The 19,730-nt window shown below is 33.8% G+C and overlaps 1 protein-coding gene across 1 annotated transcript; it reads left to right on the forward strand.

Annotated features, from left to right (window-relative positions):
• Positions 1 to 843: 843 nt before the first annotated feature.
• Positions 844 to 18,451, forward strand: CLEC2B (C-type lectin domain family 2, member B). Its single transcript, XM_011953112.1, has 5 exons — positions 844 to 2,250; positions 8,818 to 8,898; positions 14,064 to 14,227; positions 17,226 to 17,329; positions 18,307 to 18,451. Exons 2-5 carry the CDS (start codon positions 8,820 to 8,822, stop codon positions 18,413 to 18,415), a joined length of 456 nt encoding a protein of 151 aa, XP_011808502.1. The 5' UTR covers positions 844 to 2,250; positions 8,818 to 8,819; the 3' UTR covers positions 18,416 to 18,451.
• Positions 18,452 to 19,730: the final 1,279 nt, after the last annotated feature.

The raw sequence follows: 19,730 nt of genomic DNA on the forward strand, positions 1-19,730 counted from the left end.
TAGAAGTTTCTGGATTTTTAAAATTTTTGAGAAAAAAATTGTGAAAAATCACTATATACAAGATGGAAAGTATTTTTAATATTTTAATACTTTCATAAATGATGAAAGTATTAACATACTTAGAAAATACTTAAAATACTTAAATAATATAGAAAATGGGATTTTTCTATATTATTTTGCAACCCATTTTACTTATTTATATACACATTTTTATGTGTATGTTTCTCTCTCTACACATATATTTACATATATATGTAATATCTTAAAAGTCATCATAAGGAAACAAATAAATCCATAAAAATGGGAAAAATATTTAAATAGGTCATTGGAAAAAGATATATGAGTTACCAATACGCACATGAATAAATGCTCAATATATCATTAGAGATGTACAAATTAAAATCACATCTAGATTCTACTACACACCTACTAGAATGGTTAAATTGAAAAATACTGGGCATATCTAATGTGGCTATTGATGTGCAGCAAATAGAACCATCCAATACTAATGTTGGGAATGGCACAACTTTTTGGAAAAACATGCATTTATAAAATAAAACATACATTTTCTATCTAATCAGTAGTTTCACCTCCAGGTATTTCTTCAAAAGATTAAAAAACATGTGTCAATAGAAAAACTTTTGCATAAATGTTTATTTTGACCTTACTTATGATATCCAAGAAGTGGAAAAAGCTCAAGGTAGTAATGGATACATTTTATTATAAAATGGATAAAAAATATTTTATATTGATACAATGAAATACTACTCAGTAATAAAAAGAAATGAACCGCTGATCTATGCAACATGGATAAAACTCAAAAACATGCTCAGTAAAAGACATCAGACTTAAAAGAATTACCAACTGTGTCATTCTGTTTACAGGAATTTCTAAAACCAGCAAAGCTCATGTTTATTGATAGTAAGTTGGCTGCTGCCTGGTTTCAGGGGTGAGGATGAACCGCAAAGCAATGGCAGGGAACGTTTTGCTGTGTTGAAAACGTTTTCTATCTTAACTGTTATATCTTTACTGTTTTCCTTTTTGGAACAAAACTAAATTTCACTCAACCATAATTGAGTAATCTCTATATTTTTCTAACCATTTCTAATAGTTCTTCGGATACAATCTTTTGTTAACAACAAAGGTGGAATATATTCATTTCCTCATGAATTTTCTGTCTTTTTTTCTCTCCAAAAATGAGAAGAGCAATTTTGTTATCTGTCCTTTCCTTCTGCCCGGAAATGATTAAACCTGTATTTCTTATTCTCTTCATATTTTCTTTCTTTTAATTCCTTTGTACTACAGTTTCTTCTCTATTCTCATTTGCTTTTCCTCTTAAAGTTTCTCTCTCAGAACAAATGCAGTGTTAATCCCGAAGCCACTTGTGGGACACTGGCTTCTTCTCCTCAGTTTCCACCCTAATATATTTGTTGAGGGGTAATTCAAAAATCACTGGGAAACTGATTAGAGCAGATTTGAAAATAAAACTGTGGCTTGGTAACTTAGCAAAAGCATAATGGCAACGGCGTCATCTTGTATGCTGATGATAACGTTCTGGGCCCTTCGTTACTTTCGTTTTCTGTTTTCCCTCTGTGTGTGTTTTTGTGTGTGTGCTCACACCCATAAGTGTGACTGTGCACACAGTTGTCTTTGAGAGAGCGATAATAGTTTTTGTTTTTCTTTCAGTAGCCAAAGTTTAAACCACTGCTTTTTCTTTGATTCTATCGCTTTTAAGGTGATCTTTCTTAACACAGGATAATACAGCAGTAATGTCCTGAAGAATGCTGTTTAATTAATTAGCATCAGCCTCTCCTACAGCTCTGGAAGGATACCAGTTCCGTACCACTCCTGGATGAATCAGCCACTTGAGCAATTTTGTGTTCTGTAGTTCAGATGAGAATCCCCGTTGAGAACGTAAGAAAATATGTGTTTATTCTTCAGCTTTAAATTTTTATTTCACAACTTCCTTCCTCCTTGGCAAGCTTTTTTTTTTTTTTGACGAGAAGAAAATTGTAATAAAACAACAGTATGACTAATAGATATCCCTTGGTCACTTCCAGTTTGCAAAATGCTATTTAGACTTTGAGTTACTCTTCAAACGTGGTATACCTCTAGTTTGGAGCTGTATTGTAAAGACAAGAGCAACATTTTCACATTAAAGTTAAATCAAGTTATAACTTTGAAGAGAGGTTCTGGAAGACGACACAAAGCTGCTAGCAGAAAATCAAAAAACTGATTAAAAAAAGCAAGGTAAGAACATTTTTGTTTGTTTAGATTGACTGTTATTTATTGAAACTGTGATGCATAACGTTAAAGCTTTTGAGAAAAGAAATACATTTTGTGGTTTCTTTTGTGAAGCTCGAAAATTCCTTGTTATAACAAGAAGATTGAGATTTGTATGTGACCGCTTTGTCCTAATAAATTCAGACTTACTTTACATTATTTGAATTACAATGGAGAAGGTTTAACCATGACTTAAAACTGTTCAAGATTTAGTTTCACTTTTACTAAGTATTTTATAAAACAAATACTTGAGAAGATGTTAGCTATGATCCAGATACTCATACAGTTCTCAGAATGCATATATAATATGAAAAATTTAGCTAATATTTCTAATATTTTTAAAGATTGTTTTATTGGATGGTGTAAAGATACTCCGGGCTTTAGGAGTACTTAACGGAAAGAATATATCCCTTTCCTACTCTTACTAAGGAATTGCTAGTATTCCGATATCCATGGAGACATCTTTACCAACCCTAAGAAGGATAAGGAGAGAAAATGTTCTAAAAAATACACTATGAAACAACGTGATAGCACTGGATTTATTAAATAACAAGTTCAGAATATGTAAGATCCAAACTACATAGCTGGGATTTCAACAGGGTTTATTTATGTCAAAATATGTGAAAGAGAAGAGGCTGAAACTAAATGCATTCAATACAACAATCTATGATTTAGGGATTAAGGGACTGTGATGAGGTTTAAGCATTTCCCGTTTAACTAAATGTCAACCTACCAGTGCATGCTACCATCAAAAAAATTATTGCTGTGGTACAATAGAGTGCATACTTTATCCTTCCTCCCTTACTTTAACCAGTTTTATAATTCTACCTAAAGTTAGATAAAAGAGGTTTGGGGGGAATGAGATCAATATTTGATGGTAGCATACAATATCATCTTAATCAAGTTTTAAGAATGCCTTCCAGCCACTAGTAAAACCAGTGTTATTTTCTACTTTCAATCAGTTGTATAAATTTATACATTTGTATATAAATACATGACATAATACAATATTATATATCATATTACATATGAATATATTTTAAAAGTTACTGAATAATATATTCAGTATGATTGTATATATTACACATACATATATATCTGAAATTATGAACATCATTTTAATAGCAGTAATTTAGGGCAGTGTGATATAATTCAGTTAGTTTTTATATACATTTTAACAAATATTTTATTTGCTCCACTTATCAATATTTTATGGTTTTTTTCTACAGCTATCAGCTAGGAAAAATAGTATTCTATTTGATTTTAAATGCACTGGTTACTCTGCATCTTTCTTATCTTTCCTTAGAGAGCAGAATCAAACACAAAATGGTTGAGTCAGTGAAACTTTTCTATGGGGAAAACAATTGCAGTCCTTAGTTCTTTAGATTATAAATTTGAATGTGGAACTATTTTAGTTACACTGTTAATTAAATCCATTGTTCTCGAACTGTCTGGGGAAGTGTTCTTTTATGCATAGCCTCATCAAACGTTAAGGAGGCTCAGCAACTTTGAAATTTAGTTTCAATATCAGCCTCACCTTGGGAGATCACAATTTTTTAATTTTTTGAAAGGCAGCTATGCTAACCACATTCTACCAATGCCACTATTTTTTTTTTTTTGATAACTCATGTAAATAATTACAGCCTCCTAAATAAGTATTGAGAATTCAGTAACAATGAAAAGATTCTGGGAAATAAAAAATAAAAAGTGAAAACAACTTACAGTGAGTGTAAAAAGCTAGATTTCAGGGCTCAGGAAATAGATTAAGTAGAGAATGAACACATAGTAGATTTAAATTTGTACCTACATATTCAGAAGTGCAATAAATGTTGAATTCATTAGTTATTTAAATAAAATTAAATGTTACTTCAAGTCTCTATCCCACTGAATGGACAGGACGGGTTACTTACTTTCTGTCGTTTGGTGGTATTGAGAGTGAGAAATTTCTTCCAAGGTTATATGAAGTTTCCCAGGTTTTATAAGACATCGAAGTGTTATAACGGTCTCCATTCATCAGTTGCCACTGATTACGTCCGAGAAGACCACGTTCCAATATAAATTATCTCTTCGGGTCTAGTTCTGCTATTTTGTGCTGCACTCATAACAAAAGCCACACTCTGGTTTTTTTGGCCACATTTAAAGTACAATCATCTTTTTTGAAGCTGGGGTCATCTGTACATAAGATCTACCATCTCTGTATACACCACCAAGTGCTTATACTCTAATACCTTGCCAACTTTGCAATTGAAAGGCCTCCTCTTTTCCCCTGCATCTGCAAATTGTCATTTCTCATATTGTCAGGACGTGCATTGCCCTTCTACCTACCTGTTAGCTTGGAGTTATTTCCTCTGTTTTAAATCCTGTCGCATTTCTCAGAAACATTACTTCAATAAGCTAGATTTTTTTAAATTGAAAAGGCCGTTGATTTAAGCAGCTTAGGGTTTTCTTTTCAACAGTCATTCTGGAAGAAAGAGTATCAAAATGGTCTGACTACCTCCTTCAAATAACGGATATGAAACTGACTCAAAAAATACTTCTACTTGCTGCAAATGTAAATAAACTTTACACTCTTAACACACACAAAATAATTAAAATATTTAAAAACAATACAACTACAACACAAGAAAAAAAATAGCAAAAGTTACCTTTTATTTACTTCCTGTTGTAACTATACTTTCTAAAAACACAACACACATATGCTCTTTAATTAAAAAAAAAATAGAAGTAATAGTAGTTAATGGATGAAGAGATATAGGATCAAATGGGGGTAAGAAAATACAATTACATGCCACAAAGGTTTGATCAAGATTTTGAAATCATGGTATCTCTAACATCTATCTTTTTACATTATGCCAATTCACGGGGAGAAAAACGGAATGACATACTGACATATTTACTTGATTCATGGCATGGAAAAGGGAGAAACAACTTCCTGTCTTTTTGATACCTGAGGTTTAAAGAAAATTAATAAATAATTCATGATATTAATAAGGTTATATATGAAAGATAAGAAATCTCATCAGAAAGAGCTTGGACTGAAGTTCTGAACTGAGGCATGTACGATCCCAAAAAGGATGACCGTCATCCTGACATGACTATACAGTCATATATATGTGTGTGTGTATATATATGTATATATATTTGTGAATATATATATTCTGTTTCTTCTCTTTCTTGATCTTTGCTATACTAAAGATAGGGAGATTACATCTTCAACATCATTACTCATTATTGGTTCATTGAGCTTTTCTGTTTCCTCATGTTTCAATCTTGGAGATTGTGTTTGTGCAGCAATTAATTTGTTTTTGCTAGAGTTTCCAATTTTTGGCATATAGTTTTTTGTAATAATCTCTAGTGATTCTTTGTATTTCTGTGGTATCAGTTGTTGTCGGTGGTGGTGGTGGTGGACTATTTTTAATAGATATAGGTTATTGCTATGTTGCCAGGGTTAGTCTTGAACTCCTGGGCTCAACCAATCCTCCTACCTCAGTCACCCAAAGTGCTGGGATTACAGGCGTCAGCCACCGTGCCCAGCCCTATGCAATATCAGCTGTTTTTTCTCCTTTTTTTTTTCTTTTGTTTGTCTGTTTTTGTTTCTGATTTATTTGAATTTTTCTTTTTTTCCTTTGTCTAGCTAAAGGTTTGTTGATTTCGTTTGTCTTTCATTAAAATGGCTTTTTGTTTTTATTTTGTTAATCTTCTATGTTGTTGTTTTAGTCTCAATTTTATTTATTTCTGCTCTGATTTGTGACACTTCTTTTTTCTACTAATTTGGAGTTTGGTTTATTCTTGCTCTTATAAGTCCTTTAAGTTCATTGTTAGGTTATTTATTTGAAGTCTTTTTACCTTTTTTAAAAGGCATTTATTACTATAAACTTCCTTCTTTTTATTGCTTTTCTGCATTCCACAGATTTTAGTTTATTGTGCTTCCATTTTCATTTGTTTCAAGAAATTTTTAAAATTTTCTTCTTAATTTCATCATTGACTCTTTTGTCGTTAAGGAGCACATTATTTAATTTTCATGTGTTCATGTAGTTTCTGAGGTTTCTGAAGTTATTGACTTCTAGTTTCATCCCATTGTGATGAGAAAAGATACTTGATTAGATTTCTACTTTTTTGAATTTGTTGAGACTTGTTTTTTGGCTTACAATATGGTCTATTCTGGAGAATGCTCCAGGTACTGATAAAAAGAATGAGTATTCTGCAGCAGTGCTTCCGTAGGTGTCAGTTGGATGTATTTGGTCAAGTGTGCAGTGTCACTCCAGTATTCCTTGCTGATTTCCTGTTTAGATGATCTGTCCCTTACTCAGAGTGAGGAGTTAAAGTCCCCTAATACTATTGCATTGCAGTCTGTCTCTCCCTTTAGATCAATGAATGTTTACTTTATATACTTGGGAGATCTGGTGTTGGGCCCATAGATTTTTAGGACTGTCATATCCTGTTGCTGAACTGACCCCTTTAGCATTATATAGTGACCTTTGTCTCTTTTTAAAGTAGTCTTTGTTTTGTAGTCTATTTTATCTGTTATAAGTATGGCTGCTCCTGCTTTTTTGGTTTCTAGTTGCATATCTTTGTTCGTTTCCTCAACTTTCATTATCTGTGTGTCTTTATAGGTGAAGCAGATTTCTTGTAGGCTGCATACAGTTAGGGTTTTTTCTTTACCAAATCAGCCACTTTAACCTCACGGTTTTTTTTGTTTTTTTTGTTTTTTTTTTTTTTTTGAGACAGTCTTGCTTTATTGCCCAAGCTGGAGTGGAGTGACATGATCTTGGATCACTGCACGCTCCAACTCCTGGATTCAAGCGACTCCCCTGCCTCAGCTTCCTGAGTAGCCAGGATCACAGGCGTACACCACCACACCTAGCTAAGTTTTCTATTTTTAGTAGAAACGTGATTTCGTTATGTTGGTCAGGCTAGTCTTGAGCTCCTGACATCAAGTGATCCACCTGCCTTGGCCTCCCAAAATTCTGGGATTAGAGGCATCAGCCACCGCGCCCGGCCTGTACTTTATGTCTTTTAATTGGAGAGCTGAGTTCATTTAAATTCAGTATTATTATTGTTAAGTAAGGATTTTCTATGGCTATTTTGTTGCTTGTTTTATGGTTGTTTTTAAATTTCTCTTTTCATACTGTCATTCTCTGTGGTTATGTAAGTTTCTCTGGTAGTATATATTAATTAGTTGCTTTTTATTTTTAGTGACTCTATTATAGGTTTTGCATTGCGATGACTATGAGGCTTGTAAAAAGTCTTATAGAGGTAACAAGTTTTTTAAAAGAGATAACAACTTGACCGGGCCTGGTGGCTCACGCCTGTAATCCCAGCACTTTGGGAGGCTGAGGCGGGTGGATCACGAGGTCAGGAGATCGAGAGCATCCTGGCTAACACAGTGAAACCCTGTCTCTACTAAAAATACAAAAAATCAGCCAGGCATGGTGGCGGGCGCCTGTAGTCCCAGCTACTCGGGAGGCTGAGGCAGGAGAATGGCGTGAACCCGGGAGGCGGAGCTTGCAGTGAGCCGAGATGGTGCCACTGCACTCCAGCCTGGGCGACAGAGCGAGACTCCGTCTCAAAAAAAAAAAAAAAAAAAAAAAAACTACTATTTTCAATGCTTGGTAAAAGTGCTCTCATATTGCCATTTCATTAAGGTCTGTCTCTGGTTCGAACTTTGTCCATTTGGGGATATTACAGTTCCCTGTTTGCTCTTGTTTCTTATGGATATTCATCTATGTCTTTGTGCTGAATGATTTCACATGGCTTGTTGTGGTTTATATTGAGTATGTTTGCTTAAATATTCTTTGTAATTTACCTGTTGATTTTTTTGGAGAGGGGCTAGGTTTCTGCCTCCTTGTTAAGACTACATGGTGCCTTAACCCAGGTTTGCCTTGGTTCTAGTAAACAATTAGAGTGTCACCCATACCAAATGGGGGAGCTTCCAAAGGGGATATCCCAGTAGTGTGGGAAAACTGACTAGGAGTTCCAGCCCAAGGGACCTATGCAACGAATCTCCTATAGCGTGATGCTGCTTGACGACCACTCTAAGTTGGCATCTCCTTTGGCCAAGTAACAGAGCAGAGTTTCTGGTACTGGGGATGGTAGTCCTGCCTCCCCACTTTGTCTCTACATGTCCTCTTTCAGGCAGCCGTGATGCTTCCCAAATGTTAAGGTAGGGGCAAGTTTCCTGCCAGGGAATTCAAGCTGATGGGGAAGCTGGTTATCCATCTTGATCTCACTTTTTCCAGTATAGAAATGATGTTGCCATGCCCTTGGGTACCAGGAAGATTGCAGGGAGAGGCCTCATGGATGTGGAAGTATAATTCTCTTATCATCGTTATGGAGTTTTTTGTTGATTTTTCACTTTTCTGTGGCTGCAGGAATTGTGTCCTTCTCACATTTGAGTTCTGGGGCATTGCTGGTGATAATCACAGCACTAATGTTTTGTTGTTGTTTTCTGTGGGGGACATTAAAGCCAACTTACTTTTATGCCATCATTTTGGAGCCAGAAGTCTCCTAAATGTCTTTATTTTTATTTTTCAGGTATGATGACCAAACATAAAAAGTGTTTTATAGTTGGTGCTGCTTTAATAATAATAACTAATACTATTACTGTATATATAGGTAAGTTACATCCTTTATTTTATTTTTCATGGCTTTCTATGTATGATCCTATTCCTTTCTGTCTCAGTCATGATCTTTTCTCAGTATCTCATTATCTTCCCATTATACATGATAACATTTATTTGGTACAAATGAATAAATTTTATTAACTACATGACCTATGTAAGGCATCAGAGATACCAAAATTATTGTGGTAAAATTATTCACCCTGATAATCTCACTTCTATTCAACACTTTCTTGCCTATGTTAATCACTATGTTGACTTCTATTGCTATAGGTTAGTTTTGCCTATTAAAAAATTTTATACAATCAATTGTAAATACATATAAAATAAAATATGCAATTTGCATGTATCATAAATACAATCATGCAATTTTTATGTATCTTTGTATCTTTTTCCTTTTATTCAAAATTATGTTCATGTGATTTTTCAATGTCATAATAGGTAGCAGAAATTCATTAACTCACTATTATAGAAAAAGGTTGATTTTTTTTTTTATAAAAAGACCCAGATAGTAAATATTTTATACTTTTTTGGCCATACAGTCTTTGCTGCAACTACTTAATTCTTCATAGAAACACAGCCATAGAAAATGCATAGATATTGACCATGGCTGTGTGTCAATAAACTTGAACATGGAAATGTAAATAGTATAAAATTTTATATGTCACAAAATAGTGTTCCTTTTTAATTATTTTGATTACTTTCTTTCTTTTTAAAATGTAAAAGGTATTTTTACCTGGTGGTTGTACAAAAACAGAAGGTGAGCTGAGTTGGTCTCAGGCTGTATTAGCAGATGTTTAGTGTAGTGTATTCACTGCTATGTATCACTTTTGATGAACATTTGGATTGTGTTACATTTTGATTATTGCAAACTGGGTGGTTTTGAACAACTGTATAATTTTATATTTTGTGTCTTTTAATGAATACTGGAAATAACTTGAGATATACTTATAAGAAGAATTATTAAGCACAGAAAATGCATAGATTAACTTAAGTGTATTTTACCAAAAATAGTAGACAATCTCAGCAGAAGTTGCCAATTGATCCATGCCATGTCAATGCTCTATTGTTGGTTTTATCAATTTTTGCCATTCCAATGAGTGCATGTTGTTACTCGATTTTGGCTTTAATTGACGTCTTTCTGATGATCAATACTGTTCAGTACCTTCATAACTGCTGTTTATTTAGGTGTAATATTTTGTGACTGGAATGTTTCAATACTTTCCCTATATTGTAGTGAGTTAGCTGTCTTTTTCTGCTTGGTTCATAAGAGTTGTTCAATATTCTAGATGAGACTCTGTAGTTTACAGGTATTGTAAATATCTTCTTCAGCTGTGAAGCTGAAGTTTACCCTCTGTATCATGTCTTTCAATCAACAGAGCTTCTGAATTTTAAAGTAGTGTAATTATGTCTTTCCCTATTGTCACTACATTTTTCATCCTATGAAATTCATTTTACTTCAAAGACATAAAAATATTTTTGTAGGGTTTCTATTTTCCTTTCACTTTCCAAAACATAATCCTCTTGAAATTTATTTTTATAAATATTAGAAGATAGATATTAGGATGCACTATTTCCCATTTAGTTAAACTTTCAACCTGAAACAACTTATTAAAAAGACTATACTTTCCCTATTTAACTGCAGTTGGTCTTTGTCATCAATCAGCTGTGTAGGTGAAGGTCATTTTTGCTAAAATTTTATTACATTAACTTACTCTCTTTTATCTATCTTTGTGTCTGTATCATTCTGTCTTAACATTGTCAGTTTATAATAAGTCTTGATGTTTGGTTGTTTAAATGTTTGAAAGTTTTATTTTTATTCTTCGGGTTTACCTGGAGCATTGTAGATCCTTTAAGCTGCCATATAAATTATCTGTAATTTTGATTGAGATTGCATTAAACCATAGTCAATTTTCATGGAGCCATTATCTTAATATTGAGCCATACATTTAAAATATTAATTTGGTGTTCCATAATTTCTGCCAGCAATTTATATAGCTTTCATAATAGATTTCACACACTTCCTTTTAATTTATTGTTTAAAGACTTGATGCTCTATAATGTAATTGTAAGTAGCATAGAAGTATTTTCATTAACCTTATTTTCCTATTTAGTCTGTTGCTGGTCTATAAAAATTATCACTATATATTTAATATATACCTATATAAGCCTCATATAGCAAATTTGCTGTAGTTAACTATTCATTTTCATAAATTTTCTTCAGTTTCTTTTGTGGGTTCTATGTAAAAATTTACATTATCTGAAAATAATAATTGTTCTACCTAGTCTGTTGGAAACCTTATGCCTTTTTTATTCATTGTATTCTCTTATTTTACTGGCTATAACTTCAAGTACAAGGTTGAGTGTAAGTAGTGACAGCTTACATGTTTGTCTCCTTCTTAAATCAATAAGAGGTTTTTCATATTTCCTAATTAAGTAGTAGTATTTGCAGATATTCTTAATCAGATTAAAGGTGTTGTATTTACTTCCCTTTAATTTGATTTAAAATGTCAAATGAGGCCGGACGCGGTGGCTCAAGCCTGTAATCCCAGCACTTTGGGAGGCCGAGACGGGCGGATCACGAGGTCAGGAGATCGAGACCATCCTGGCTAACACGGTGAAACTCCGTCTCTACTAAAAAAAATACAAAAAACTAGTCGGGCGAAGTGGCGGGCGCCTGTAATCCCAGCTACTTGGGAGGCTGAGGCAGGAGAATGGTGTGAACCCGGGAGGCGGAGATTGCAGTGAGCCGAGATCACGCCACTGCACTCCAGCCTGGGCGACAGAGCGAGACTCCGTCTCAAAAAAATAAATAAATAAAAAATAAATAAATAAAATGTCAAATGCTTTATCTTGATCTATTGAGATACTTTCTTTTCTCTGCTATTATGTAGAACTACACAGATTTTGTAATATTAAGATAATCTTCAATTTCTGTGATAGATTCAACTTGATCATAATCTATTAACCTTTTAACATTCTTCAATTAAACTGAATAGTATTTTGTTTAAGATGTATGCACATAGATCTTATGTCTTCGTAAGAGATCGACCTATAATTTATCTTTCTTTCAATCGTATTGTCAGGTATTGATGTGATTATGATGGCTTCTAAAATTTGATTGGAAAGTATTCCCTCCTATCCTATTTTCTGAAAGAGTGTATATAACGTTGCTGTTATGCCTTTCCTAAATGACTAGAAGTATTTCTAACTGAAGCTACCTGGACAGGGAGATTTCTTTTTGTGCAATTTTTTAAATTAAAGATGCAATTTTTAACTAGATATAGTATTATTTAGAAATACTGCTTTTATCTTGTCAGTTGTGTTAAATTGTGTTCTTCTAGAAATTTCTCTACTTTTTCATTCTTTGTGCTGCTAATTTGTGTTTTTATCTCTCACTTTTACATTTTTTAAAATCAGTTTTCCTAGTGGCCAATCTTGTTTTAGAGTATTCAACAAAAGTCATCTTATGACTTTAAACTTTTCTTCTATTTGGCATTAATTTTTTATTCAATTGATTTCTGTTCTTTTTGTTTTTTAAATTGTGTCTTTCTACTTTGGTTTTAATTTATCACTATTATTAACTTTGTAAGGTAAGATAATTATCTTTTCAAAAAGTCTTTCATCATTTCTAAAACATAATCTTAAGCCAATGAATTTTCCTGTAAGCTTTAAGGGAGTTGCTGTGTCCCACAAGTTTAGTTGAATCCCAGAAGTTTGGATGCTACTGTGTTTTGAGATCATTGAAGGCACACAGGATTTTGATGTAAAAGATTATGGTCACAGCAAAATTTGTATATCTAACATATAAAAGTTTAAAAAATTTTATGTCTTGTCATGTTAGGTCAAATGACAGTAGTTTAGGACTTATTAGGACATTTATATTCCTTTCAACTTCAACTTCAGTGATATATCTTCCTGGAGGCACCAGAATTATTCTACATGTAAAGGTCATCCCTACCATTTCTGGGTAAATGAAATATAATGAAATCATAACATGATCTAAGAGTAACACAAACACTAATTTATATTAGTATATGAGAGAGCTATATACACGTATGTGTATATGTATATATATACCCTTATATGTATACATACCTATATACATATATATACACACTGTGTATGTATATAAAATTTTATCTTCTATAGACTCTTGGCACCAGATGACCATAGGTGATAATTTAATTATTTTGCCACTGTGCTCCACTGCCATCACCATTCTATTTATAACTGGTAGTTGGATCGATGCCTTTAAAGTGAATTATGTTTAAAAAGTAACACCATATCTCATCCTCAAGGTTCTGTTTCCTTAGAATTATGTTTGGTACCAAAAACTGATTCAGTCTGGGTGTGTTCCAAAATACAAACACATTATTATGAGAATAAGGCTTTAATATAGAAATTAGGGATAAGGTGAATGTGGGAACATCTGGAAGTGATGCATAGCTGAAGGCTGGGGCTGTGCTACAAGCTGGATGAGAAATGGTCACTAATAATATTGGCATAACACACTAACACATTTGGAGGAATGTCTAAGCAGCTAAGATATCTAGCTGCCAAGACTGCAACAGGGGAACACATGGAAAGACCTGTGAAGTTCCTATGCTCATGGTCTCCAGGAATTATACCTTCTGCTTTACTTTCACCTTCCAAATCCCCTGTGAGTTCCATTCATCACCAGTGATGGTGATTCTTAGCTGACAACGAGCAGTCCAACTTATTTTGTATTTTGCTTTATTATTTTGTTGCTTCTTTGTAGATTAAACCATGTCTTTAGATTCATTGGTGACTAATACAAATTATTACTTGGATTACTCTTAGTTAATGCTAGGACTTCCTTTTATTTCATTTACACAGAAATGGTAAGGGTAAGTTACACAAGTAGAATAATTCTGGTGGCTCCTGGAAGACCTGTATATCACTGAAGTTGAAGTTGAAAGAAATATAAATGCCCTGATAAATCTTAAACTACTGTCATTTGACCTAACATGACAAAGATACAAATTTTTTTTTCAACCTATCATATAATAGATATACAAATTTCATAGTGATCATAATCTTTTACATCAAAAACCTGTGTGCAGTGATCTCAAAACATATTTTCAGTAGCATATTATTCTATATGGTCCATAAGATACATATTTGTCTCATTTCCAGTTAAACTAACTCAAGATTCTCAGAGTTTTTGCCCATATGGTTGGATTGGTTTCCAAAACAAATGCTATTATTTTTCTAAAGAAGAAGGAGATTGGAATTCAAGTAAATACAACTGTTTCACTCAACATGCTGACCTAACTATAATTGACAACACAGAAGAAATGGTAAGTAATTTAATATACATTCTTTGTGAATTTTCTTGAGTCAGAACATTAGAAATATTCAAATACCATCATAATCTTGAAGTCTTTTCTCTCATGCCTATCTATGCAGAATATTGAAGGTGTTCAGAATATGCCATGTGACATAAAGGTGAAATACCTAGTGATGCTTTGTTTGAAGAATGTAAGACTAACATCAAGTAGTAGACTTAATATCTATCTTTATATTTTAAAGAGTGTACACAGAAGAGCTTGATAATGTTTGAAAATGTTTTAAGAGCCAGTACTCCCCCAAGAAAGGAGAATTATCTGAGAAAGGAGGGGATTCTCCATTCTACCTCCTGAGAGAAACTTTCCTCTGACTTCTCCATTTTGTTTTGCTGCCTGTCTCTGAGGTCCCATGACAGCTCCCATTAGAACACTCTACCAGTAATGCAATAGAGAGGAAAATCAAAATTTCTGCCTAGACCAGAGTATAAGTTTTCAGTGAGTAGATACCATGTCTTCTCTGAAATTTTATCCTTAGCATTATTGCGCAAAGCAGCTACAAATGAAAAGTCTAATGGATCCTTGTTGAATAAATTTTGATTTACATGACAAAATCTCTATGAGTAAAGAGGCTCTCCAAGAACTTTAACAAGGGATTAACAAACTGCACCTCTGCATTTGTGAAATTTGTTCTTTCCCCTAGTCATTTATATTGTAAACATACATGTTTACTTACCTTTGTTTGGTCTCTTTAAGAATGAAAAGAAAATATAAGAGGTAATATGACTTGATTAAAAATATTTTTTGCAAATAATTTGCTATTGAGGAGTGTTTCAGTGAAAAGCAGAATAGCACAACAGTCGACATTGTTAAAAGACAATTGTGGTGAACCCTCTGTGGTGAATAAAGTTTATTTATGCAATCTGCCTGAAGATTGGTTCAAATTTAAATGCATGTGAATCAGGCAGAGCCAATTTATAGGTCACTGAAAGGAAACAAAACGATTTTACAAGAAACAAAAGATAGTAAAATGTTGAAAGCTAGATGAATTAGGAGTAGATATTGCAAATCAAGAGTTAAGGTGCAAGCTTAACATCATAGGAAGGGCTTCTGTAGTCAATAATGTCGCTGCTGAATTTTGCAAGAGTATTGAGAAATACTCTGACTGTTCCTTACAGTTCCTCTTGGTGGAAAGAAAGCTAAACTAGCAGTGAGATGGAAAAATAATGAGTTAATAAAATGAAAGATGAAGAAATGTAAAGACAATCAATATTAAAATAAATATATCCACTGTAGGAATATTGTCTGCAAAGATTGACTAAATAAATAGTGAGGATCATGGAATGTGAAGACCCGAAGTACATAAAAATAATTAGTTTTGAACTTAAGAGAAATCTTCAAATCTATCAAGGAAGAATGCTTGTACTGTCTGGATGAAGAAAAAACACTGATCATAACATATCCTGATATATTTTGAAGATCATGGATGACCATATGTACTACATACACTGGCAAAATTTAAGTGACAAACAGAATGAAGTAAAGCTGTCTGTGGAGTGGAGAGGAAATTTACATAAGAATTTTAATAGATGATTTAAAATAGTTTAATTTAAATGTGAACTTTAATTACAAAACAATATGAGATAAAGTTTGTCTTACAAAATGTTTTTATATCTATTTCCACCTACTTAGAATTATTGCACTTCTAACAAGGAGCTAAAATGGAACAAGCTTTTACCGAGCAAATAATGTTAACATTTTTCATAGAGCAGGACTAGGAAACACATCTCCCAGTTCTCTGTCACCAAGACCAGTCAAGCTCTCGCCTGAAGCCTTTCCTGAAGTTCTTTCCTGAGTCTAGACTATGCATTACCCTCTTCTCCTTGGCCATCTGTATTTACACGGAATATTCTACTCTTGCCTTAGAGCACATCCTGTGTCAAAGTTTCCTTTAAAAACTCATGTTTTTCTTCTGTAAGTTCCAATTCCACATTGTACTTATTACACTCATAACTTCTCCATATCTAGTAGAATATTTTCTAACATTATGTTTACGTTACTTTCCTATAAATGAAGGCCTTTGAATGTAGGACAGCGTTTTTATTAATCTCTTTATTTGTAAAGCCAAAACTTAGCCCAACTAATTGTTTTTTTCAAATTAGTTTACACAATGCTGTGAAGATAGTGTATTAAAATGTCAAAAGTTACAGGTGTAACTTTTGTAAAGTTGGGGTAGATAGGATTTGACCATAGCGTTGTGATCTGGCCTAACTCCTTTATATTTATCTTAAATTGAAAAGTAGAGTGATGCGGTGTGAAGCTTACAGTTTCCAAGCTGTTTAGTAGCAGAGTAGCCTCCAGGACTTTAATATAACTCTATGATTCAAGAAAAAGGTCGAGGGTTAAGCAAGGGCGAGGTAAGTTAAACAATGCATCAGCAGGAGAAATGTCAGGAAAAAAGCATTGTATTTATTTCTGAATTATGTATTTGGAAATTTAAATGTTTAGCAGAAAAATAAAATTTGATAATTAGGTTCTAAGGAAACTGGATATATGAGGATGTGTATGTGTGTGTATTTAGGTGTGTAGTTTGGGGAGATAAACTGAAGTAAAACATAACACTAAAATGAAGCTACTAGTATTTACTGGGAAGTGGACAAATAGTATAATAAATATCTGGTAATTGGAAACGCCGTGCAAGAGCTCAATTTCAAACTTGGCTTTCTAGGAGCTTACAGTTTGAAAACTGTGAAGGAATAGATTTTCAAATTGAACATTTATCAATTTGGAATCATATCTAAAGAAAATGTATCTAATATACTTGTTTCACAAAGAAAACTGAAGGTCAGAGGAAAAATAAAGTCCTTTTTAAAAACTCCATGGCTATTTTCTAGTGAAGCCAGGAGTTGAATAATTGTTGCCTTGCACTTCACAACCTACAGAACAAGAGGTACACAGTAGGTCGTCGTAAAAATTGGCATGTATGATTTTGAAATTAACTTTGTCTCTAAAGAATTTTCTTAGGCGATACAAATGCAGTTCTGATCACTGGATTGGTCTGAAGATGGCAAAAAATCGAACAGGACAATGGGTAGATGGAGCTATATTTACCAAATCGTGAGTTTATTTTTTTCCGGGATCACTTAAATTTAGATAGTGCAGCCTTCTCTAGGAGTTACGCTTTAGCTAAAATTCTCCAGAGCCCAAGATTTTTGCACATGTTAGAAAGATGGAGGGGAGATTGAATATATATTGAGATTCATTCAAGGAGGCAACCATGAAGGTTGGAAATTAAGATACAAGGGAACAGATCTCCTAGTTGGCTATTTTGGAAATAAAAACCTGAGATTCATATACACAACTCCCCCCAGCCCAGCTGAAACTTTCATCTGATAATAAACTATCTTGTCCAATTATATGACTCTTCTTTAAACTTTTTGTTGCCTATTTTCTGATGTCTTTTACAGTTCAATTTCAATTTGATGTTCATTTTAATCTGATTTTATTTGCAATTTTACTATTATGCAATTTGTCATGGGCTTCATATCTTTAGCATTATAATTTGGAAAATGTGTGTACACATCCCAAATGGTGACTCTCAGTCACTTAGCCACTTAGTTTATGTTAGAGTTTCTCAGTAGAAACACTACTGATATTTTGTACTGAATACTTCTCTGTCGTGGAAAAGGGGCACTTTTCTTTGTGCATTGTAGGGCATTGGCAGCATCCCTGGATATACTATCCACCCTACTTGACCTCTGCCTCTGCTTGTGACAATAAAAAACATCTCCAAATATTGTCAAGTGTCCCTTGGTTTGGAACCAAAATCATCCCTAATTGAAAACCATCGGTTTATGTGAACTGGTAGCTCCACTGATTACATGTAACCAACCTAATGCCAGTTTAACATGTACAAATTCTTGGAAAAGAAACTCTTTTGATCCAAATTAGTATAGGTATTTCAACACTAGCAAGAGAGAACTGTGTGACAACACACCTTTCAGCACTTTAGACAAGTAGAATTTTTGTTTAAAGGTGTTGGTGGGCAAGGAAGAAATCACATGACTCCATAATGGTTAACCCCTTTGTTGCAGGTTTGGCATGAGAGGGAGTGAAGGATGTGCCTACCTCAGTGATGATGGTGCAGCAACAGCTAGATGTTACACAGAAAGGAAATGGATTTGCAGGAAAAAAATACACTAAGTTAATGTCTCTGATAATGCGGAAAACAGAAAATAAGTGTAAAACTGTAAAAAAAAATAAGTTTGTTATTAAGTGTAAAACAAACAAAGCATTTTTTTAATTAAACAAAGGTGAAGTTTTGTACCTGTCTGGTTAATTCATGCTTATGCGTCATGCTACACATAAAAGCCACTCCAAAGATTGGCAAAAAATGGTTACAGGTATTCTGCTGAGTTTTCTTTCTTCCTTCCTTCCTTCCTTCCTTCCTTCCTTCCTTCCTTTCTTTCTTTCTTTCTTTCTTTCTTTCTTTCTTTTCTTTCTTTCCTTCTTAACTGTAAACCAGAAAACAATTGTAGGGATCAAGGATAGACATGGCACTTAGATAGGACTTTCATGACCCAATTTGGAACAATTTGCATACCAGAATAGGAGATTAGAGCCTGTTGAACAAAATGTGAAACTGGGAGTCCACAAAGATGTAAATGGAAAGATGAAGTACCTCCTGACAGAGTAAGAATGGCACTGAACAATGTTACATGGATGATGGCTATTTTATTCAAGACTATTACAATAGGGAAAAGAGACTAGGACTCAGTCTGAACTAAAATCTGTCAAAACAAAGCGGGTGGGGGCTTTAAGAGTGAAGGTGAGGAGGAGATCATACACCGTATGTATTTGCTAATTGGCTTTACCCAAAAGAAAATTAAACTTTCTTTGACCTGTACAAGTTGATCAGACAAATGGGGTCATTCTTGTCATATGCAACTAAAACAGGGTAGACAATCCAGGGGAAAAAGGCACTCAGGGCACATAGCATTGCTTCAAAAATACAATTCTCTACACACCTAGTTGCTAAAACTACCTGTTGTAACCTAAAACCAATTTTATCTAACAGCTATTAAAACAACCTGCTGTGACTGCAAGACTGGTTTTACCCACCACTGTCACACACCAATCAGAACGTGCCAGCTCCTCAAAACTTTACTAGAGCCAATAAACTTTCTTTCAAACCAATACGTAACTTTTTTTTTTTGTTTTTAATAACACCTCCAACCTTCGTTTTGTTCTTTAGACAAACCAAAGACCCCTGGTCCTCTCATTTAGGCCAAATCACAATTCTTACCTCTCTAATAAAATATTTTAAATGTAGAAATCTGTCCCTATATTTTATTTTGATTTTGACCTACTTAGTGTCAAGCTGGGTTCCAAAGCTGACTCAGCTTAGGGAGAAACACTGGCCCACAGGGCTAGGGCATGATGTACTCACACTGGGGCTTATTGACTCTTGTGACCCCACTGTTGCTGCAGATAGCCTCATTTCTCCCTCATTCCTCCC

Source organism: Colobus angolensis, unplaced genomic scaffold (genome assembly GCF_000951035.1).
Source record: "Colobus angolensis palliatus isolate OR3802 unplaced genomic scaffold, Cang.pa_1.0 Scaffold11, whole genome shotgun sequence".
NCBI lineage: Eukaryota > Metazoa > Chordata > Mammalia > Primates > Cercopithecidae > Colobus > Colobus angolensis.

Bases quoted from the DNA above. Each gene is read 5' to 3' on its own strand.
- CLEC2B (XM_011953112.1), top strand. From the start codon at position 8,820: ATGATGACCAAACATAAAAAGTGTTTTATAGTTGGTGCTGCTTTAATA. The intron at 14,228-17,225 runs GTAAGTAATTTA...TTGTCTCTAAAG, and splicing joins TTGACAACACAGAAGAAATG to AATTTTCTTAGGCGATACAA. The intron at 17,330-18,306 runs GTGAGTTTATTT...CCTTTGTTGCAG, and splicing joins GGAGCTATATTTACCAAATC to GTTTGGCATGAGAGGGAGTG.